The sequence below is a fragment of the Halichondria panicea genome, chromosome 3, assembly GCF_963675165.1.
Source record: "Halichondria panicea chromosome 3, odHalPani1.1, whole genome shotgun sequence".
NCBI classification, from domain to species: Eukaryota; Metazoa; Porifera; class Demospongiae; order Suberitida; family Halichondriidae; genus Halichondria; species Halichondria panicea.
Genome location: NC_087379.1, coordinates 6,370,305 through 6,390,262, shown reverse-complemented (window position 1 = coordinate 6,390,262; position 19,958 = coordinate 6,370,305). Strand labels below are relative to the sequence as shown.

The window sequence follows — 19,958 nt, the reverse complement described above, 5'->3', positions numbered from 1 at the left end:
ATTAAAGATGTTCCACCATGATAATTATAATCAATGTGTGTATAAAAGCTAGCTATTAGTAGTTTTATGTTATGTAGCTTTGGAACCTCCACCGAGGCATCAGCACCCGCGGTGCTTTCATTATAGTTTGTTTTTGACTGAATGTTTATTATACTAAAAAGTGATCTCTAAATCAATGCAGCAAAATACATTATTACATAAAAATAGTTATAAATTTGCAAAATGTATAAGAGGGACATCCAGCGGCTAGTTTGTACACTTAGTCTGAATCAGAGCTAGAGCTACTACTACTGCTGCTGCTGCTGCTGCTGCTGCTAAAACCAAATCCTTTCACTTTGAACTTGGGCAGCTTATGTTTTTTAGCCTTCAGTTTCAGTGGGCCAATGTGAATCTGTAAATTATTGTACGCAAGTGAACAATGACACAGTTTGTACACACGAGTGGATTGAGCCAGTCATGTTATTGGTACACATGAATAGTGTACTTTCTTCCATAACACTTCCTTTTTATGGAAGGATTTCCTCAACACACTTGCACCCACACACTATACAGCTACTTCAATAATTACACACTCCACGTACCTTGTCTTTCTTGATCTTCACCTTGTGATCTTTGTTTTTCTTCTTCTTTTGTTTGCCGTGTTTATCATGACCCAGAGCACCGACGGGTAGCTAGAAAAGGGTTAGGGTTTTGGTTACATAGGTCAATAAGATGCTTAAATCAGCGCCTTAATTTGTTTGGGAACGAGAACATTGTGAAAAACTGTATTATAAGTTAACATGCCAGTTTGACAGTACAAGACAGGTAACTGTAGCTGTACAGTAGCTGCATGCAGTGGTAGCAGAGTGACTAGGCCCTGGCATAATTTGGGTCATAATGGTTAAGTCATTATACTGGCATAATTAGAGCATAATAGGGTTTGAATTTGGTCAGTTTGGTGCAAATGCAACAGTCCTCTGCTGCTGCGGAACGTGTTGAATCTTCAGTTATGATATAAATGCACAATACAACGAGTTTTTGTTACTACTACTGTTTTGTTACCACTACTGTTGATTTTATAACGTCAATGTGGGGCATAGTGGGTTCTTTCGACAAGCAAGGCTGAATTTGAGGCAGTGCTCAAAACTAATAGGTGGAAAAGGAAAAAGAGCATAATTTGTCAGAGCCTAAGAGTGACTAGAGCTTGGTGCAGTCCCTACTTTTGCACTGAATCCTACTGTAAGATAAACACATGTAAATGTACTGCCATCTGCTACAACTACAGGAACACTACACAGTACAAGGCCCTCCTGACAGCACATAGTGTCTATTAATTTCACCTTGAACTTACCGGTTGAGAGTATTGTGGTGGGGGGTTGCCAGCCGGTGGAGGGTGACCTGGTGCACTGTAGCCAGGCGTCGGTCCTCCAGGTGGAGGGTAACCTTGTTGGGGGTATCCAACTCCACTAGGGGCAGGGTGGTATCCTGTGCTGACTGGTGGTGGGTAAGCTCCAGGGGGTCCTGTTCCGGGAGGGGGGTAGCCGGGAGCTCCAGGCTGAGGGGTTGCGTACCCTGCAGGGAGTCCTGTTCCAGGAGGGGGGTAGCTGGCAGCTCCAGGGGGTCCCGTTCCTAGATGGGGGTAGCCGGGAGCTCCAGGGGGTGGGTATGCTCCGAGAGGGGGGTAGCCAGGGGCTCCAGCCTGAAGGGGCGGGTATCCTCCAGGTGGGGGTGGGTAGGCCATCTATAAATTAACGAGTCCTGTGGAACTGTTTATTATGCGTAAAGGGTCTAGTGCATGTACAGAACTGATGTAATAAACAAGACTAGCTTTTATACTGCATGCAGTGCTAAATCTCTGTGAGCCAGATATATATAGGATCTATCTAGACGCAAACAATATATATAGACCTAGTTGCTTACAGATTCTTGACAGTATACTAGTAAAAAGGAGCTGAGTATTCTGCTGCAGCACTGGCAAGAGATATTTTTAGCTTCCTTCCTCTCTGTTCCAGGCCGATTTGTCTCTAAAATAACGCTAGGTTGCGTTATTTTAGAGCACTATGCATGCATGAGGTCATTATTAGACCACATGTGCAAGAGAGCACACAAATTTAAGAGTCTCTGTGCATATGCGCATAGCATCCATCAGATACTGGCTTTTGCTCTTTTAATAAGAACAGCTGAAATTGAGTGCTCATTCACACAACAAGAAAAACAAGAAACAAAATTGTACAAGCATTCTACAAACACTTGTAGTTGTGTAAACAATAATTAGCCTAGATCTATTGATTGTTGCAACCCTTCCGCTGTGTCAGTTTCCAATAAATGCCAGTGCACCCAGCAGTGATTACCTCCAAGCGTGCAAGAAGAGGTCGCGCCAGTGCTTGTAACAGCCCTGTGGAAGAGTCTTATGATACAAGAAGACTGAGGAGAAAGCTAAGAGAAGCTGCAGACTCACCAACCAACTCTCCAAGACCAGACACAACAACTTTGGCTTCAGAATCAGTAGGACTATCTTCATCTTCAACAAGCATGAGTACTTGGCAAGCTGAAGGTGCAACTCCCATTACTAACGGGACAAATGTCTCTCAGAGCTGTAGCAGCATTAATGACATGACTGGTTCCAACAACACCCCGAAGTCTCCTACTATCAAGGGTGACCTGCCTTCAGGAGTCGAGCTATCTTTCAAGAAAAGAAGGAGCTTCAGTGAGTGCTTCATCATGCTTTGAGTGTGTATTACATTGCATACAAGTTTAGAATGTCCATGTAACATGGGTTTCTATTAAAGCATTATGTTATTCCCTAATAGGTTGGTAAAATGTGTGGTGTTGTTTTCTCGACCACTGTCCCACAGTGGCGCAGGGTACAAGGCTGGGCAGTTGTTGTTGCTAGCTCACATTTATAAGAGGTGATACAATGAAATGAGCATTTAGCAGCTGACTAAGTGGATTGATAAGGAGCCTGTTGTTGTCATGTAGTGTACATTAATGTGTTGGCACAGCTGATTCCAGTACTTTACATTGCCAACTCTGTGCTTGTACATGTGTCTCCATTCTCTCACTTCATTAGCTATAACTAGACGTGCTTTGAAGCTTCTTTGCAATTGTCTTGCACACTTGTGCTTCTTTTTAACTAGATTCATAGCTACAGCTGGTATAATTGTTGGCATTAGTTTAATGGTCCGTGCTACCAGTGTAGGCTGTAAGCATTTAGTGTGTGCATTTAGTGTGTTGAGTAAAGACCCCCACTTGACAGGAGCTGTGTACATGTGAGATGTTTGTGCAATAGATTATTAAACTGACTCCAGGTGGGCAGTATATTCTAGTCTCATGTGGTTTTCTTTGTGTACAGTTCATTGAAGGGGAATGAATGTTTAACACAGTAGTGTTGTTGGTGTTTCAATATTGAATATTTAGTTTCAATTTTTATGTACATTTCAACTAGGGACCACGGTCCTAGTGTAGCCCAAGATGTGCAATTATGAGCAGCTGTTTTCACACATGTGCTGACTTTCAAACCCCCGCTACAAACCACCTAGTATATCTGTTAGTAAGTTTTCTGGCTTGTAGCCATTGCCACAATTGTGGTTGCGCACCAACTTTGAGGTAAGAGGTGCTTATCTGAGAAAGCTTTTGCAATGCATTGACTCTGTACTGTACATAATGGGTGCAAAGGTGCACAATGTATGGGTGCCATTCGGTGTGTGAACTGTTTGTTGATTAAAGTGATTATCAAGTTGTAATCTTACTACCTTCTCGTACCCTTTGTGTGCTGGCTAATGAGTCCCTCTCAAGTAGACTAGTCATTTATGTCGACTGGGTGTAGCCTAGTCATTTGGCAGCTTTGACTCTTCTTAACTAAGCCCTTGTGTGTACAATTACAACCATGTACATGTAACTCCTACAGCTCTAATAGCATCAACTAGTACTCAGCTGTATTTTGGTATCCTAATCGTGTGTGTGTGTGTATAATTATATGTTACTTGAGCTTAAGCATCGGAATGGTTTAGTCTAACAACTCTCTCATGTACACCTGCTGTAATACTGCACTGTACTTGAACCTCATGCTAAGCATGCTTGCACCTCACTGACTAACCACATTCATGAATACATGATCTCATATGATTTTAGTTCTCAGTATACCAGAGTCCAGCTACCACCTGTTGCTTGCTTGGCAATAGTAATATTCAGAGCATAATTTGTTTTTGTTGTACCATTTGTGACCTGTGACGCATAGGGATGATGTACAACCTTTGTTCTGGTGACATTGCTATGGCATTGTTTAACAATGATGTAACCTTTTCTCTGCAGGCAGTAGGAAGAGAGATGTCGATGAAATTATCACAAGACACCCCCACAAAGTACCGGTAAGCTCAAACACAACACTCGCATTGTAATATTGTGTCATTGTCTCTAACTCAGTAAGGTTTTTACTCAATCTGTATTATTTTTGCACAGATCATAATAGAGCGTGCTCGTAAGGAGAGGAGTTTGACTTTGCTAGACAAGTCAAAGTTCTTGGTACCCGAAGAGCTGACTATGAGTCAACTCACTACAATCATCAGGTGAGAGACAGCATTCTATGGGCTCTATTATAATGTGCACACAGTCCCAGCCATCTGCTGCACACTGGGTTAGCGAGGTCATACATAAAATGCTTAAGTTCCCCTGTTTGGCTGCATGTGGTTGTAGAGACACAGCTGAGTTTGCAGTGAATCAGCTTTGAAGTCAGTTGATCCAGAAAGTTCAAACACTTTGCATTGTGCCTAATTGGCTATGAATTATGCATTGCACAACAGTACCTACACATGTGCGTACCAAACACATGTTCTCTTAGTAATCTGCTTAGTGTATACTGTGTATGTGTACTTACAGCTGATGACAATTTGTTAAATGGTGGTAAAAGGTCCACATAATTATGTGTGTTCCTGTTAACATCACACTCCTCCCCCACACTCCTCCCCCACACACACACTACAGACGCCGCTTGCAACTCTCTGATACTCAAGCCTTCTACCTGATAGTGAATCGTCGCACCATGGTCAGTGCTTCCATGACTCTGGCCGATGTGTACCGTAACGACAGAGATGAGGATGGATTCCTTTATATTGTATATGCCTCTCAAGAGATGTTTGGCTAAACTAGACACCCTGACTGCCCACCAGCTAGACTGCTATGTTATACAGACTACTATAGTATTGTACGTGATTTTGTGTTGGTAATACGTTCTGCACACGCACTAGCAAAGAGCATCTAATATAGAATATTTTCGTTGATCTCTAAGACGACCATCGCTTGGTTTTTATTTGTGCCCATAAATCACATCTCATTGTACATGTACTGTGTGTCACCCCGGCCCCACTGTAACTTAACTCACATCATTCAATCATGTTCATGATTAATTTATGTTCAACATTCTTCACACGACAACACCTATACATTGTTGAATGCTGTCTCGTGTATATTATGTAATGAAAATGAAAATTTGACAGAATCAAACCGTCCGTCAATTCGCTATAGTCCTCCCTGACCAGACATTGAGTACTAGACCACTAATTAAGCCATGGAACACCAATTAGAATGTTAATTCAAGTCATGGTGTAATTGCAAATCGTATTTGAAGCACTACTAATTTTTGAATTCAGCATGACGTCATAAATGAATATAAATGATTATAGAACATGATTGGCAAAAAATAGAGGTGCAAATAAAAAGTGATGGCCGAACGATAAATTCTTGAGTTAGATTAAGACACAGCAATCCACTTTTCCCTCGATCAGATCGAAGGGTCCAATTCTGATACCTGCATGTGCAAATAAAACACATTATTAATGTCGGAAGTTGCACATGATTCTGACATAGATACAATGCCAAGTAGAAAATACCCCAGTGCTATATTAGGCGATAGGACCGTGTATTGCAAAACCATACACTTAGACTCTAGCTTAAAATAATATTAAGTTATGCACTTGAGCGGTATCGCAAAACCACGCAGATTTACTACAATGGAACCTCCACCTTCAATGTAGACCCATACGGTAAAATGGATACTTGGTTTTAATGAAACATGACACTCCAATTTTTAAAGCCCACATTTTATGCACTCACCTTATTGTTGAGTGACTGAACGGATTGGCTCAGACGCTCCACCATGGAGTCCAGGGTGTTGAGCTGGTCACAGCCAGGGCAGCTCTCAGCACCTGCAGCCAACCGTACAATAGACAGCTAATACATATTACAGTAAAGTCAATAATAACATTACTTATGAGTCTTCTTATAAATAGATTCAGAAAAGTATAAGTACTCATGGTACTGTTTAGACTATTACCATCTTCAATTGCCGAGATGGAAGGCAGTAGGATCAATCCAATAAGAACCAAGACTTTGAGCATCTTCATAGCCACTGTAGTTGTCCAGAGAAGTGAGAAAACGAGCAACACAGCTTCTTTGTTTGGAGAATGGTGTTTACTTTAATAATTGGGTGTGGTGCACACGCCCACTAAATCTAAAATTAGCCTCGATTCTAGGCCGCAAAGAAGGGGAAAAGGGTCGATACCTCTACATGTACATTTAGCATGACTACAATACTAGTATAGTACAGTACAGTATATACAGTACAGAAGAGAAACAATGAACTTGATTTCAAGAATATTACAGATTTATGTAATTCAAAGATGAGTGTAAATCTAGCGAGCAATCATGTCCTAATCTTGTCTTTCCTGGTAGTCTTGAACAGGCTTCTTATGAGGAACACTTGCAGAACACCAATACTGACCATGAAAGAGCACTCCAGTAGAGACCACCATTGCACTCGAGTGTGGTTGCTGTCGGAGGTGTGTCTGTGTCTAGACTCACGAGCTTGGAAGTAGTTCTGAGTTTGAACAACCTTCGAGAGCTTCTTGCCAATTCCATCAAGTTTTTCCTGGAGAACGATATCCATGGATGAATTTGATTTTTCCATACAAATTATATAGTCGAAAAATACTGTAGTGTATTGAATGCTTTCCTCAAGAAATGTATACCTGTGTGTACACCTGAATAAATGACAACTCCTTACAATAATTATGAAGATACTTTTATACTATTCTTTATGCTAACTACAGGCCTAGGGGGGGAGTTCTGTACTGGGTTCTTCTAGTGCCACTTGAATCACTAACCCTTCCTACCAGTACATATGCGTGTAGAGACAGTCAGTACTAAGGAACAAAGACATCCACAACAATATCCGTTATACCAGTGGACACACAAATATAATTATTAGCACACACACACACTACGATCTCACCATGAGGTCCTTGGTCTTCATGTCCATATAGACACCCTCCTTGGTGAGCTGGTAGGGTATCTTCTCCTCAGGGGGCTCAGTCTCACCCGAATCATCCTCAATAATCACATCAAAGAACACCAACTTATCTAATCAGTGTGTGCGTGGTCAATTTTATGACAGTGGAACCTAATATAATTATCGTACCAATAACAGACTACCTCACCAGATGGCTCACTGAATATGTTGTCTTAACAACTCTACACATGAAAAACTAGCAATTGCTCTCAAACCTCAATAAAATTTCAAAGTATGGACATAATTATGCTTGCTACAGAGTTTGTATCATTACAGGGACCCAGGTACTATCAAATGGTGCAAACACTAAATACGACATCAGAGTTTACACGAACCTGTCATTCTGGAGAAAGAGTTATCCAGACATATCTCGTACTCCCCAGTGATTTTAATGTCGATTCCATGGAGACCATCCATACTGTGAGGCTCCATCACCATAGACTTCTTATTGGGGTCAGTCACCATAAAGTTGATGTCCAGGTCACCACCCTCTATCACCTGTGGAATTGACAGGAGCAAAATCACTCAAATACAAGCTACATGCACACAACTGAACATGATGCATGATTGTAATTCTTGTAGCTATAAAGTACGTCCGAATAAAACACAAAAATTACACATTTTCTTTGGTGCAAAAATAGACCGGAGAAAAATACATGAGCCTCATCTGGCGCCCCATTTGCAGGAATAAATAGCTTTGATGGTTTCATTTGGCACACAATTAGAGTGGTGCCTTTATTAGACTTTTACGGTATAGTTTTATATTAAACGTATGCGAGGTAAAATGGCAAAACGAACTAATACAATACGCAGCATTATAAAGGTACCAGACATCACTACAACTAGAAAGAGATAGCTACTAGTCTCTAGCTAGTCTCTAGCTCTAGCTCTGTGAACGTGTACCTGGTACTCAATCTCGAGGAAGGCCCCCTCATGGATGTAGTCGTAGAAACACTCTGAGCGGCCTGCTCCCAGTTTCAATGTGAATGTAAAGTCGCGAGCAGCGCTCAGAGAAACACTCACCAGCACCAGACAAAGCGAGAACACCCAAAACCTATTCATCCTTGGCCTTCTTTGTGTACGTACGTACGTACGTATAAAAGCATGTGGCTTGACCTTTGACCCAACTAAGCTGGCTTTTCTCGATTAGAGCCGCGGTTAGCTAGCTTATGTGGATAGTCAGGAAATAGCTGCGGCTTGTTTGTTATTAATTTTTGTCAACACAAAATTTTAATTGCCATCAAAACACACAATGCAACTATAATAATGGCTAAAAACGTCAGGGGACACACCACAACGCATCATATTGACACTATAAATACGATAATTATCTACGGAGTTTGTGTTATGGATAGTTCATACGAATTTGTCAATCTCTAGACAACTTCGTACTTGTTCTCACGATCCTTGTAAATGGCCACAAAGCAAGCCATTACCACTCCGATTATCTGGAAGAAAAGATGATGTTAATTAATCATAGGGAAAGCATCACTTGTGAATGAGGCTTGATCGCAACTACAAAACGTTTTGCTAGCATCAAACATATGCAAACTTTGTGATCACTTCGCAACACTAAAATCAAGAGCTAAGATTTTTCAACCGCAAAATATTACTGTTATAAGCAGTTGTTTACCTGGAAGAGACCAAAGACAATGCCGCCACCAGCAATGGCCCCGAGGTAAGTGTCAACACCGCTGACCAGGACATCTACACAGCCCTGCAATGAGACAAGTTATTTAAGGATAGCAATAACTAAACTATGCACTCAATGCTAAACCACTCAATGAATGTACACCGCCTCTTGGGCATGAAACTATAGTAATGCACCTGGGGGGTAACAAATTATAACTCACAGCGGATGAAATGTAATATCCAGTGTTGTTAGTGACGTCCAGTCTGATAGAATCGCAAAAGTCAGTAGCATTGGGGTTGCAGCATGAAGCAGGCACAGAGTTGTTGCCATTGAGATATCGGTAGTCTTTGTAAGAGTTCACACCACAGCAGTCAAACTGGAGGAAGAGATAAAGTGCAGGAGTAGACCAGTAGTGTATAAATACATGACTGCATAAAACACACATTGTATGTAATCTTTGACGCACACATTTTTAAATAGAGAAACGGGTACTTACTAGAGTTTGCAATGTGTTCCATGTATCAGCTTTGCTGGGGTCACTACCAGACTCATTGAACGTTTGCTGGGCACTATCTCTGAAATAGCTGTTTAACTGCATGTGGGTGTTTGTGATGTGTACATAAGTGGTGTGAACACACCTTTAACACTAAAAACGTACGTCATTTCTTTTAACTCCAGCTGCGATTCCAATGGAGATCTCACACAAGATAAGCAATCCCAGGATGACAGCATACTACACACAAAGACAAAGAACAAATTGTGAGTCAATAAAATTATACAGCACCAGACGATATTGACACACAATACACCGTAAAGTTGAGAAGAGAGGCCAAAGTAGCAAAAAGGCCTAAATGACTAACTTACAAGTCCAAGGGTGATTCTTCCAAACAAAGTGCCGGCAAAGATTGCTCCTATGATTCCGATAATTCCAATTACAACAATAAAGACCCCCACAACAATCAGCAGGATACCCACAGGGGAATAGTCAGCACCAAGAGAAAGAAAGTCAAAGTAGTCACGACCTGATACCTGTAAGATATTGACACAGATGTTAAACTTGGAACCATCATAATGTGTACATGTCTGATTTCAGTTGTGACAAATTAATGCAATGGGTGGTTACAGTAAGAGAGAGTGTATGTGTGTTACCTGTGCCCATATTCCAAGGATTAGTACTGCAAGGCCGAGAAGCTGCATGTGTGTATGCAAGTGTGTGTATGCAAGTGTGTGTATGCAAGTGTGTGTGCGTACATGTGTGTGTGTGAGTGTACATGTATACAGGATAGTTTAGGACGAGAACACGGGAACATTCCAAAGCTATCAATCATCTGTTCACACACAGGGCACGCTACTCTAATAGCATATTCACAACCCCATTGTGAACTCATAATACACCCACTGCAATTGGAACTACACTAGTCTATTCATAATCACATGACTCAATACAATGTGTCAATACACACAGGGATACATTTTTATATGAGACAACATCACATGTTTAGAGGTGAAGTACATTGGAACTATCTTGGTTCCATATGCCAACTCACTCTCAACTCAGAGGCACATGACACAGTAATTAGCTCAATTTCATTACTGATAGTACTCTCTTATCACTACAGATATGCATAGATTAAAGTAAGGTGGTTATTCAAGTTATTCAAGTTGCAACATACATACGTACATACAGCAGACAAAGCCAAAATATACACCATAAGGATGAACTTGTTATGAACAATAGAGCATTATCAATAACACCTGTGTAAAAAACCTTTTATACTCACGATAATTCTATATAATTATATAACAACCTTGAGCACCGGTTACTATACTCCTAAGAAATGGCTACAAACTCCCATAAAATAACTAATAAATACAAGGAGCGGCATTAGAATTAAACACCACCTTTAAAGTGGGGTCAAAACATTGTATTGGTTCTTTGTATTCACAAAAATGAAACAATGAAGGCAAGGCAACGGAAGCCTTAGAATTAAAGCTGGAGGGTTGCAAGTTTAATAACAGTTAGTGCTTGTAAATGCTTGTATGTGTACACAATAGACTACCTAATAGCCACACACGTACGTACACACATACTATAGGGGCGTAGAAAGCACGGGAGCTCCAGGTGCTGGGAGCTCTGGGTGCTGGACTCCCTTATCTCAAGCTACCTTACCTAGTTGCTCCTTGAATAGCTAGCTAGCTAGATAGATAGATAGATAGATAGGCCACCTCCTTCAGCATCCCCTTTCAAAAATATCTCCCTACACCTCTGTATACGTATACGCATACTCGAGAGCTCTGAGTTTAATATGCAACTAGCCAGATGACAATTTTGTGGGTGTAGCTCACTGCACTAGCACTTGATAGAGTACCTGGCCATGCAAGGTAGCCAACCAGTAACACATGAATGCACTATACATCACAACATAAGCATACTTGTAGCACACATAGCAGCTAGTTAGCTAGTTAATTAGTTAGAGCTACTGTACTGTAGCAGCTGGCTACAGTATAAACTTACCCCGACAATGGAGTTGGTGATAATCAGTAGAGCTTGACTGAAGCGCCGCATGCACTCGAGAAAATTCATGGTTATTATCTGTAGCTAGTGAGAGGAGATTTGCTTGAAAGAAATAAGATGTAAACTGGTTGCTCTTGCACTGGAGCCTTGCTTTTGTTCTGCTGTTGTTGTCACGCAGAGTCACGGGTGAAGGCCAGCAGTGCACTGGCATTTGCATTGCGCATGTGCACTAGAATCTATCTAGCGTGATGCAACCATGCACTTTGAACTGCACTTTTAGCACTTCTTTATGGAAAAATGACTTGGATTTCTCCAGCTCCAGCAAGGTGTTTTCAGGCAGCGTTGATTCTGCTATATGTATCAGCTGGAAGTATTGCAGAACTGGAGAGAGGCTGTCCTTGTGACAAGCCTGAGCTCTGTGAGCCAATCACACACACTCCTGCCAAAGAGGTGGTGGGCTTTGTCGTTAATCAGGTACCTGTGGTATGCTGCTCAGAGACTATAATATTAAACGTACTGCTTTTATCTATTGTAATCCTGCAAAACACACATAGACGAATACACTCCTTTCTCCACACCTTGCATGCAGGACAATTGGATGAAGTATAACTGGACCCATCTCACCACCCTAATGATGTTCACTGACTTGCCTACCAACCTCATGTGTCACGCCCATTCACTTGGGGTAGGTGCTTCTCATGCATTAGCTTGTTATAGTGTTGGTGCAGTGCTTTGTTTGTTGGTGATTGTAGATGAGGTGTTTCCCCCCCCCCCCCTGTTTAATGTAATAATGGCTTCACATACAAGTCCCATTTGCAATGTTAATTGATTGTAGATGGCTTTATAATTATATTGATTAAACCTCATACACTGACAACTACACATCCATTGAATAGGTTCGCATAGTCTTGGGTGGTCTGAATGGTTTCAGTGTGGCCAACCTGACCAACTCCACTGCTCGCTCCACCTGGATCAAAGACCAGCTGGCACTAGTACAATCCTCCTATGCAGACGGCATCAATCTGGACATAGAGGCGCCTGTGAAGAATGGCAGCTTAGAGCAGAAGCTACTCACTCTGTTTGTGCATGAGGTTTATCAGGCATTCAAGTCGGCCAACAAGAATTACCAGGTGAGCTGTAGGTGTTGTGTTGTAACTGTGAATTGCACATGTTATCCTGGGCAAGGTCCCAGGCTTAGGTGGAGGCATCTTTGAGTCTCATGAGTCTCATGAGTTTGTTATTTTCGATTTCAAAACAAGCTGTGTCATGAATCTCGATCTCATGATGCCCGCACAATTCACCACACTTTTTATGCTCAGGTGTATGTTACACTGACTGTGTTCTTCCTGTGCAGGTGACGTATGATGTTGCCTGGAGCCCAAACTGTACTGACGGACGATGCTATGAAGTTGAAAAGTTTGCGGATATCGTAGATTTTCTTATAGTAATGTCTTATGATGAGCAAAGTCAGATATACGGACCTTGTGTAGCTAGTGCGAACTCTCCCTTACCAAAAACTGAGCTTGGGATCAAACAGTATCTGGATCTTGGAATCAGCCCCAGCAAACTGGTACTGGGACAGCCATGGTATGGGTATGACTATCCGTGTATCGATGTCAGGCCTGGAGATGTCTGCTATATCAAGAAAGTTCCGTTCCGTGGAGTACCTTGCAGTGATGCGGCAGGTGGTTTCCATTATCACACACTGTTCCCTATATTGGCCTGTGTGAAAGAACTGCATGTGTGTGGCCACTGTGGCCTTATGTGCATTGTTTCCTGGTGAATAAATGCACATTAAACAATAGTTGTAGAAAAATTTCCCCTCCCAAAAGTCTATTCAGTTTACCTGTAGTAAATTGGTGCATGCGTGTCATGGCCTGGGAGTAGTTAGGTACATGCACATTCATGCTGTTTTCTAAATGTCTTCTTTTCTCTATAATAATCATAACTAGAGGGGGATGTTTTCCACATTTTGTGTTTACAATTGTTTTTATTCCTAACACTAACTGCAGGTTCACAACACAACTATGGTTCCATTCGTCAGCTCATTAGGGAGGACCACATCACTGTGCAATGGAATGACACATTCAAAGCCCCATTCTTTCAACACCAGATAACCAATATTATGCATCAGGTAAACACACACAAATAAACACTTAGTCAATGTAATTGCTCATTATCGCTTCTTTGAGAATTCAAGCAGACATTTGGTTGCTTCAGTAAACTGTGGTCCATATCCTAGTGGTTGATGCTTTAGCCTCGACCTAGGGCTTAGAGTCGAGACTGAATATACTTGTGTTACAGTAGCGTTGTCTTGATCAGCCTTTATCCCTTGCACAATAATCATACGTAGCTCTCTTCAAACTACCTATAGTTATTTTTCGAGTCACTAAATTTTAGTGGATTGCTCAAACTAAACATTTGCGGATTTTATTTTCGAGGATAAAGGTTCAAATGACCACACCCCTACAATTGAGAAATAACTAAATGTTCGAGGTTCGAGGTCAATCGGTGAAACCTCAAAATAATTCGCTATATACGGTATAAGTCTATGTTGTAACTCTATTATTTCCCATCCCCACAGTTTTGGTTTGACGACCCTCCAAGCCTCTCTCTCAAGTACTCAATGGCTGCACAACACTCCCTCAAAGGACTAGCCTTCTGGAACGTGGACTCTTTAGACTATTCAGATGAGCCTCATGGACGCAAGGACACGGAGGAAATGTGGACAGCCATTGATGCTTTTTTTAGTAACTGATCAAACTTCATAGCAAGTGCTTCAATTTTTATTGGTCATGCAACTATAATTCAACTGCCATACAGTACATGTACCTATAATTATAACTTTTTGATGTATCAAAAATTATATGTCTTCTTCAATATCAGGACAAGGGGATAAAAGTTCAAAAGTCTAAAGTCTCTAAATTTCTATAAATTTTCTAGTTTCACTAATCATATTGAAGTTCAGGATTCTTGAAAGCAAGAAAAATTATTTCTCTCTGATAAGGGCCAGCAGAGATCTCTCATAGTCACCGCTGGTGTCTCCCTATGTGTGTGTGTGTGGAGGGTGTGGTGTCATAATAATTATAATCATACAGAGTGTATAGAATTGTCCTATACCAAACTCTGTCATGCAAAGTATCGTTACGAAGTAGAAGACAGAGAACAAGGCGATGCAAGCCACAACAAATTCATTCGTGTACATTAATCCACCCCTCTTTGCACACACATACCTTGATGAATGAGGCAAGACTCTTGCCCTGGTTGTTGTAGAGCTTGGGGAAGGCCTCCTTGATTTGCACCATGTCCACCTCACAACGAGCAACCACCACCCTCACAAGATCATCGTCATCAGTGCCTGCTCCCTTCATGAAGCGATACAGACGATCAGCAAAGAAGGAGGGACGATCCATCACACTGCGCACTGTACGTGTGTGTGTGTGTGTGTGTGTGCATGGAGTAGTGGGAGTCGTTGACATAGAGTTTATGCTCTCAGTTTGTTGGCTAAAAATTGAAATCTAAAGATACGTGCATATATCTTTAAACAAAGGTAAATAAAGTATCTATACTAGGGCACTCAAACGTCAAACACACACTTACCAACAGCAAGGTATGCTTTCTCCAAGTCTCCAGACATCTCTTTCTTGATGGCACCCACAATGTCTGTCTTTGAGATCCTGGCGTAATCAGCAAACACAGCCCTCAAGTGAGAGTAGCTCCTCACGCACAAAATCTGGTTGAACCTGTGAATGTGTGTGTGTACGAATGAACCCAAAGAGATATAGTTAAACAAGTAGAATATACGTTCCAATGGTCATAATTATTTAGTTATATATACGGTTATTATAGGCCTTTTTATAGCGTGCATACATGCACGTATTAATTATCTAATTGTGTGTAGTGGTGTGACTTACTTGGACTCGTCTGTTCCCATCTGTCCCTCTCCTGCATCATACAGAGCCTGTGGGTGGCAAAGGTCAGTAATGTGATATATACATTGCTTATGAATAACAACTGAAAACGACAAGAATGCTACACAAAGCATATCGTGAATGCTATTACAACGCTTCCACCCAATGTGTTGGACAACTATCAGATAACTTGTGGAAGTTAAACAAACAGTAAATGAAAAACACATACCTTGGCTTCAGCAGCAGCCTTAGCCTGGTCTACAGGGCCCTCTGGTTCACGAGAAGCCTGTGTGGATGTGGAGAAAGGGGGAGGTTAAACAAGTACTAGATGATTCAGCAGTTAGAGGTAGTATACGTGGCCCTCTAGTTTAACTCACAGTCATGAGGGAGACCATCATTCTCTTGAAGTCACCAGACAAGTCAGTACGTACAGCATCCTCCATACTCTTCTTGTACACTGTGTGTGCGTATGTGGGGGTTATAAGTACATTATAGGTATGTACATGACAAGGGAAAGGGGTGGAACACAGTGAGCACACGAGTGGGGTGGATGCACAGTGAGCACACGAGTGGGGTGGATGCACAGTGAGCACACGAGTGGGGTGGATGCACAGCTTTCACCCACAATACTGTACCCACATTGCAATAATTATGCCTGTATACACCCACACTGTAATATATACTTGTACGCCACATACACACCATACACACCATACACACAGAGAAGACAGATTGCTGAGGGATGACTGTCTAACATAATTATAGTATAGAGTGCAATGCTAATGCTAAGTGGATTAGTAGTACTCACGCCTTTTGTATGCTTCCTTGATGGCAGTTAGTTCCTCGTTGGTGGCAGTGCATATGACCTCAATGAGAGTTTCCTCATCTGTTCCTAGACCCTTCACAGCTTTCTTAACACTGTAGGCAGCAAAGTCTGGGATGGGCATCATGATTCCAAGCATAACGTCCTCAAAGTGTCCACTCAGTTCACCCTTAATATCATCAACAAGGTCCTGTGTGTGTGTGTGTTTGATTGAAAGGTATACAAAAGGTAGGGAGGGGTGCATGGGAAGATTGCCAGTTGCACACCAAAATAAATATTTGTGTGTGTGTGTGTCTGCGGGCACATGCATTGAGTGTGTGCAAGTGCAGAGTGATTTTCTGGGAATACAAATCAATATAGCACACCCACAAGTGTCTTGAATTCTAACTACTTAACAACACAAGCCATGCATGAAACGAACTTCTGAGTATAGTTGAGTTAATAATAATGGGCAAGAAACTCACCCTGCCAAACATGGACTTGTACTTGATTTTGAGCTCCTGTCGTTGAGCGTTGGACCTGTAACACAGAAGGTTGATCAGGGCCTTCTCGTCAGTGCCTGGATGAGGGAGGAGGGGGAGATTAAATATTTCTGTTATTAGCAGCTGTTGCAATGTTGGCTACATGTATGTTGAGAGATATGTGTTACACCCGTGTAAAATAGAAAGCAATTACTAGCTGTTAGCACATGTTACTATTGAATGCACTGAATTCCTAGGTGTATCTGGACCTTCTGCTCAAGTTGTCTACATCAGACAAACACACACTGACACTAACCTATTAGCTCTACTGACACTGTAGTGTACACAGAAGCAGTATATGTATTTTCAGGTAATGATTGGCAATGGTTCAGTTCCTACACTTAACAATTATGTTATACAACAATCACCCTTAGTGAATTAGGAAACAGTACAAGTTAGTGATCAAGGTACGTGTTAGAAATCCTAGAGATTCTCAAGCGAAAAGTAAGGTCTGTGTGAAGCATGACTTATAAGTACAAATGTATGGATGGACAAGTGCTGTTAAAATAACAAAAACACGAGTTCAGTTTGCACAGAATCACTATGCAAGGCATGAATAGGCTTAGTGGATTCAAGGCTAGGGTCACTGGGTGAAAGATAAAGTTGAGGTTTTGATAGAACAAGCAACACCCAACTGTAACAACAAGGAGGTCTATATATGACAACTGGAACTAAACCTGTAAGCTGATATTCTGTAAGCTGATATTCCATTGATGCTAAGACCCACACAAAAGCTAATTTGCCAATAATAAATTGTTATGCTAGCGAGCAAATCACCTAGCAACATCAGTACCATACTGTAACAAGATACTTGAATAAGCACAGTAGTTTACATGGCTGCACACACACACACACACACACACAGTAGACTCGCAAACCGTCACTGTTGCACGGTGAACAGTAAATTCCGTGTAGAGACTCGTGTTGCACAGTCAGCATATCAGATATGATTCTAAGTGGTTGTGGTTTTTGTTAGTCTACTGCAGTGATACCAGGAAATCATTAGAATGAATTCTTAACGAACTCCTGCAGGTGATACTTTTCTACATTTTCTAGTGTACGTCACTATCAGTGATGTTCTGGTAACCGCATGCACTTGAGTTGCACAAATATGGTGGTAAAAGATGCACGAGTCTCTACACAGAGTTTGACAAGTCTACTGTTCGCCGTGCTACGTACAGTGACGGCTTGCTAGTCTACACACACAGTGACTGTTATTGCACTGAAATTCCCCACACAAGTCGCCACTCACCGAGTCCCTTCATTGCTTTCCTGAGAACCTCACAATCGGCCTCTGCATTGAAGTTGGGGGCTGGAGTAACGGTTCCTGCATCGCCAGACTGCAGGGGGTGGCCATCAATAAAGTCAAATATGACAGCTTAGACATTATATTATGCACGAGTTATAAGTAAAAGCTTTACAACACACAAGATGTAGCTCTATGGTTTCAGTATAAAGGTTCTTGCTAGTAAGTACGTACTGCACAGTATACTAGTAGTTACTTAGCTAGCTTGTGTGAGATTACTTACGCTTGCCATTCTGTCGAATTATTCAGTGGTCTAGAGAGATCAAGAGATGCTGCAAATCAAAGGTATCAAGGAGAGCTTGCACCAGTGTTCAAAATCAGGGCTAAAAGCTGAGTACGGGTACCGCGTGCAGTGGTTAAATACCCTGTTCACTGTCGGTCAATAACATGCCCCTCCCTCTTTTGCAGCATAGCCTATTAAAAGATAAAATACGGAATACTCTCTACCTAGCGTTACAAAAAAGAAAATTCGGGTCAGTATCATGTACATGTTACACAATGATTAAAAACTGAGGACACACCAGTGCACACAATGCTAGTCTTTTTTTCTGGCCACGATAAACCGCCATTTCTTCGTAGCACTCATGAGGTTAGTTGAAGCTGGATGCACAATTCGTGTGTAGAGTATAGTGAAACCTGTGCACAGAATAGAACATGATTACTTACTGGACTGGATGGTATGGTAAGTATATATGCCAACATGACTATAGTTAGATCTACACTTCACCAGATCTCGCCATAGCTGTATCGAGATCTTCACTCTGCAAGTATAGCTGGTGCCACTTCTGGCCCCCTCCATTCCAACACAAGTACCAGGACCCCTCCAAAGCAGCTAGACAAAGAAGGTATCCTCTTGGCTTCAAATATTGATGAAATTTTGAAAACACAGCATAGAATGCATCCTTATCCTCACACACAATTTCAAGGCAAAGGTTTGTATGAATCACATCAAATTTCTGCTGCATTTCACCAAGTGGCTTCTCAGAGTGTGCATCACAAAAGATGATGTTTTGTAACTTCCTGCGAAGTTCTTGCACACGAAGATCAACAGCATTCGGGTCTTGATTGCCTTCAAGGGTGCGGACAATATACTCAACATAGGGTTTCCAGTCATGACCTGAAAAGAAAACCACGATTGTGAATAGAGTATTATGTGTTATCAATTGTTCTCAAGACAAAAGACTGATCACAATACAATACCATGAGTTTTACATAGTTTAGGGAACAAGGTTTTAGACATTATGTACACAGATGTTTTGTACTAACAAACTGCTTATTCGGGACCTAGGTGCTTATATAATTATAATCTCTTTCTTTAGGTTCCACTGTAGTATGTACTGTATATTGATCATTGTGATACTCACACCCGGATTCATTGTCCCTCCATATCTCTATCTCTGATCTGTTAGTCTCTGCATAGTCAGAGAAAGTGATACTGCTCACATTAGGTGCAACACTGATAAGTGACCACAGCGTAGGACCTCCACCAAACTCCAGCATGGTAGAGCTGGACTCATCAAAGTCTTGGTGATAATCTCGGTAGAATTGATGCCAACATTCGAGAAACTGTACTTGAATTCCCAATGCTTCTATCGGATGAGTATATCGTTGAAGATATGCCTTACTGTCAAACTGAAAGTTGGCATCTTTGTCATAAGGAATGGTCTCATCCATTCTGTTATAAAAGTTAGGTCCTAGATGTATCTATCTACCTGAGGAATAAGAAGCATAGAAATCAGAATATCAAATAGCTATAATTTACTAATACTGGTACGTACCTGTGAGCTTCCAGCAGTTTAATAATCGTTTATATAACGTCAATTAATGTTTTGGCTTGTGACCCTGGTGTGTATGTACGTCACGTCATAGTCACGTCAACAGACTAAGACTCGCGCATGTGCAAATGACAACCAGCCAAGGGGGGAGGG

The 19,958-nt window shown here is 41.5% G+C and overlaps 7 protein-coding genes across 9 annotated transcripts in view; 2 read left to right on the top strand and 5 right to left on the bottom strand.

Moving 5' to 3' along the window:
* Positions 1 to 126: 126 nt before the first annotated feature.
* On the bottom strand, positions 127 to 1,997 carry LOC135333922 (basic proline-rich protein-like). Of its 3 annotated transcripts, none has more exons than XM_064528950.1 (4): positions 1,900 to 1,997; positions 1,331 to 1,745; positions 582 to 671; positions 127 to 391 (listed from the first exon to the last, which is right to left on the bottom strand). In XM_064528950.1, exons 2-4 carry the CDS (start codon positions 1,718 to 1,720, stop codon positions 260 to 262), a joined length of 612 nt encoding a protein of 203 aa, XP_064385020.1. In that variant the 5' UTR covers positions 1,721 to 1,745; positions 1,900 to 1,997; the 3' UTR covers positions 127 to 259. The 3 variants fall into 3 exon arrangements, with proteins under 3 accessions (XP_064385020.1, XP_064385021.1, XP_064385022.1); XM_064528951.1 differs by having other exon boundaries at positions 1,331 to 1,720; positions 1,900 to 1,996; XM_064528952.1 differs by having other exon boundaries at positions 1,331 to 1,737; positions 1,900 to 1,995.
* A 97-nt stretch (positions 1,998 to 2,094) lies between these two features.
* LOC135333917 (microtubule-associated proteins 1A/1B light chain 3B-like) lies at positions 2,095 to 5,478 on the top strand. Its single transcript, XM_064528944.1, has 4 exons — positions 2,095 to 2,686; positions 4,291 to 4,346; positions 4,438 to 4,544; positions 4,960 to 5,478. The coding sequence occupies exons 1-4, from the start codon at positions 2,305 to 2,307 to the stop codon at positions 5,117 to 5,119; spliced, it is 705 nt and encodes a 234-aa protein (XP_064385014.1). The 5' UTR covers positions 2,095 to 2,304; the 3' UTR covers positions 5,120 to 5,478.
* Positions 5,479 to 6,598: 1,120 nt separating this feature from the next.
* LOC135333920 (transmembrane emp24 domain-containing protein 1-like) overlaps positions 6,599 to 19,958 on the bottom strand; it is a 33,099-nt gene continuing 19,739 nt past the window's right edge. Inside the window, exons 2-5 of the mRNA XM_064528946.1 lie at positions 8,225 to 8,396; positions 7,657 to 7,819; positions 7,265 to 7,392; positions 6,599 to 6,901 (exon numbers count right to left, since the gene is read on the bottom strand). Coding sequence (XP_064385016.1) covers positions 6,677 to 6,901; positions 7,265 to 7,392; positions 7,657 to 7,819; positions 8,225 to 8,383 — 675 coding nt within the window. The 5' untranslated portion in view covers positions 8,384 to 8,396 and the 3' untranslated portion in view covers positions 6,599 to 6,676. The remainder of the gene's footprint in view (positions 6,902 to 7,264; positions 7,393 to 7,656; positions 7,820 to 8,224; positions 8,397 to 19,958) is intronic.
* Positions 8,545 to 11,675, bottom strand: LOC135333915 (tetraspanin-7-like). The gene is made up of 8 exons (XM_064528940.1): positions 11,470 to 11,675; positions 10,104 to 10,145; positions 9,819 to 9,983; positions 9,613 to 9,687; positions 9,451 to 9,546; positions 9,175 to 9,330; positions 8,955 to 9,038; positions 8,545 to 8,769 (listed from the first exon to the last, which is right to left on the bottom strand). Exons 1-8 carry the CDS (start codon positions 11,536 to 11,538, stop codon positions 8,698 to 8,700), a joined length of 759 nt encoding a protein of 252 aa, XP_064385010.1. The 5' UTR covers positions 11,539 to 11,675; the 3' UTR covers positions 8,545 to 8,697.
* LOC135333905 (di-N-acetylchitobiase-like) lies at positions 11,716 to 14,349 on the top strand. The gene is made up of 6 exons (XM_064528931.1): positions 11,716 to 11,943; positions 12,059 to 12,154; positions 12,366 to 12,599; positions 12,824 to 13,154; positions 13,482 to 13,603; positions 14,054 to 14,349. The coding sequence occupies exons 1-6, from the start codon at positions 11,767 to 11,769 to the stop codon at positions 14,225 to 14,227; spliced, it is 1,134 nt and encodes a 377-aa protein (XP_064385001.1). The 5' UTR covers positions 11,716 to 11,766; the 3' UTR covers positions 14,228 to 14,349.
* Positions 14,315 to 18,416, bottom strand: LOC135333906 (annexin A4-like). The gene is made up of 10 exons (XM_064528932.1): positions 18,254 to 18,416; positions 17,977 to 18,064; positions 16,668 to 16,762; positions 16,189 to 16,393; positions 15,758 to 15,837; positions 15,610 to 15,666; positions 15,384 to 15,430; positions 15,070 to 15,212; positions 14,703 to 14,893; positions 14,315 to 14,515 (listed from the first exon to the last, which is right to left on the bottom strand). Exons 1-10 carry the CDS (start codon positions 18,260 to 18,262, stop codon positions 14,459 to 14,461), a joined length of 972 nt encoding a protein of 323 aa, XP_064385002.1. The 5' UTR covers positions 18,263 to 18,416; the 3' UTR covers positions 14,315 to 14,458.
* LOC135333914 (nicotinamide N-methyltransferase-like) lies at positions 18,443 to 19,954 on the bottom strand. Its single transcript, XM_064528939.1, has 4 exons — positions 19,809 to 19,954; positions 19,395 to 19,742; positions 18,758 to 19,147; positions 18,443 to 18,666 (listed from the first exon to the last, which is right to left on the bottom strand). The coding sequence occupies exons 2-4, from the start codon at positions 19,702 to 19,704 to the stop codon at positions 18,566 to 18,568; spliced, it is 801 nt and encodes a 266-aa protein (XP_064385009.1). The 5' UTR covers positions 19,705 to 19,742; positions 19,809 to 19,954; the 3' UTR covers positions 18,443 to 18,565.

What these genes read in the sequence shown, in the direction of transcription:
- LOC135333914 (XM_064528939.1), bottom strand. Translation starts at nt 19,704, where the DNA reads ATGGATGAGACCATTCCTTATGACAAAGATGCCAACTTTCAGTTTGAC. An exon ending in GAGGGACAATGAATCCGGGT is followed by an intron (nt 19,148 to 19,394) that starts GTGAGTATCACA and finishes TTTTCTTTTCAG; the next exon opens with GTCATGACTGGAAACCCTAT. An exon ending in TACAGCTATGGCGAGATCTG is followed by an intron (nt 18,667 to 18,757) that starts GTGAAGTGTAGA and finishes TTCTGTGCACAG; the next exon opens with GTTTCACTATACTCTACACA.
- LOC135333906 (XM_064528932.1), bottom strand. An exon ending in ACAAGTCCATGTTTGGCAGG is followed by an intron (nt 16,394 to 16,667) that starts GTGAGTTTCTTG and finishes ACACACACACAG; the next exon opens with GACCTTGTTGATGATATTAA. An exon ending in ATGGGAACAGACGAGTCCAA is followed by an intron (nt 15,213 to 15,383) that starts GTAAGTCACACC and finishes ACACATTCACAG; the next exon opens with GTTCAACCAGATTTTGTGCG.
- LOC135333922 (XM_064528950.1), bottom strand. Translation starts at nt 1,720, where the DNA reads ATGGCCTACCCACCCCCACCTGGAGGATACCCGCCCCTTCAGGCTGGA. An exon ending in CACCACAATACTCTCAACCG is followed by an intron (nt 672 to 1,330) that starts GTAAGTTCAAGG and finishes ACCCTTTTCTAG; the next exon opens with CTACCCGTCGGTGCTCTGGG. An exon ending in TGAAGATCAAGAAAGACAAG is followed by an intron (nt 392 to 581) that starts GTACGTGGAGTG and finishes AATAATTTACAG; the next exon opens with ATTCACATTGGCCCACTGAA.
- LOC135333915 (XM_064528940.1), bottom strand. Translation starts at nt 11,538, where the DNA reads ATGAATTTTCTCGAGTGCATGCGGCGCTTCAGTCAAGCTCTACTGATT. An exon ending in GAAGAATCACCCTTGGACTT is followed by an intron (nt 9,688 to 9,818) that starts GTAAGTTAGTCA and finishes CTTTGTGTGTAG; the next exon opens with TATGCTGTCATCCTGGGATT. An exon ending in GATATTACATTTCATCCGCT is followed by an intron (nt 9,039 to 9,174) that starts GTGAGTTATAAT and finishes GTCTCATTGCAG; the next exon opens with GGCTGTGTAGATGTCCTGGT.
- LOC135333905 (XM_064528931.1), top strand. Translation starts at nt 11,767, where the DNA reads ATGACTTGGATTTCTCCAGCTCCAGCAAGGTGTTTTCAGGCAGCGTTG. An exon ending in TGGGCTTTGTCGTTAATCAG is followed by an intron (nt 11,944 to 12,058) that starts GTACCTGTGGTA and finishes CCTTGCATGCAG; the next exon opens with GACAATTGGATGAAGTATAA. An exon ending in ACCTTGCAGTGATGCGGCAG is followed by an intron (nt 13,155 to 13,481) that starts GTGGTTTCCATT and finishes CACTAACTGCAG; the next exon opens with GTTCACAACACAACTATGGT.
- LOC135333917 (XM_064528944.1), top strand. Translation starts at nt 2,305, where the DNA reads ATGCCAGTGCACCCAGCAGTGATTACCTCCAAGCGTGCAAGAAGAGGT. An exon ending in CAAGAAAAGAAGGAGCTTCA is followed by an intron (nt 2,687 to 4,290) that starts GTGAGTGCTTCA and finishes TTTTCTCTGCAG; the next exon opens with GCAGTAGGAAGAGAGATGTC. An exon ending in GACACCCCCACAAAGTACCG is followed by an intron (nt 4,347 to 4,437) that starts GTAAGCTCAAAC and finishes ATTTTTGCACAG; the next exon opens with ATCATAATAGAGCGTGCTCG.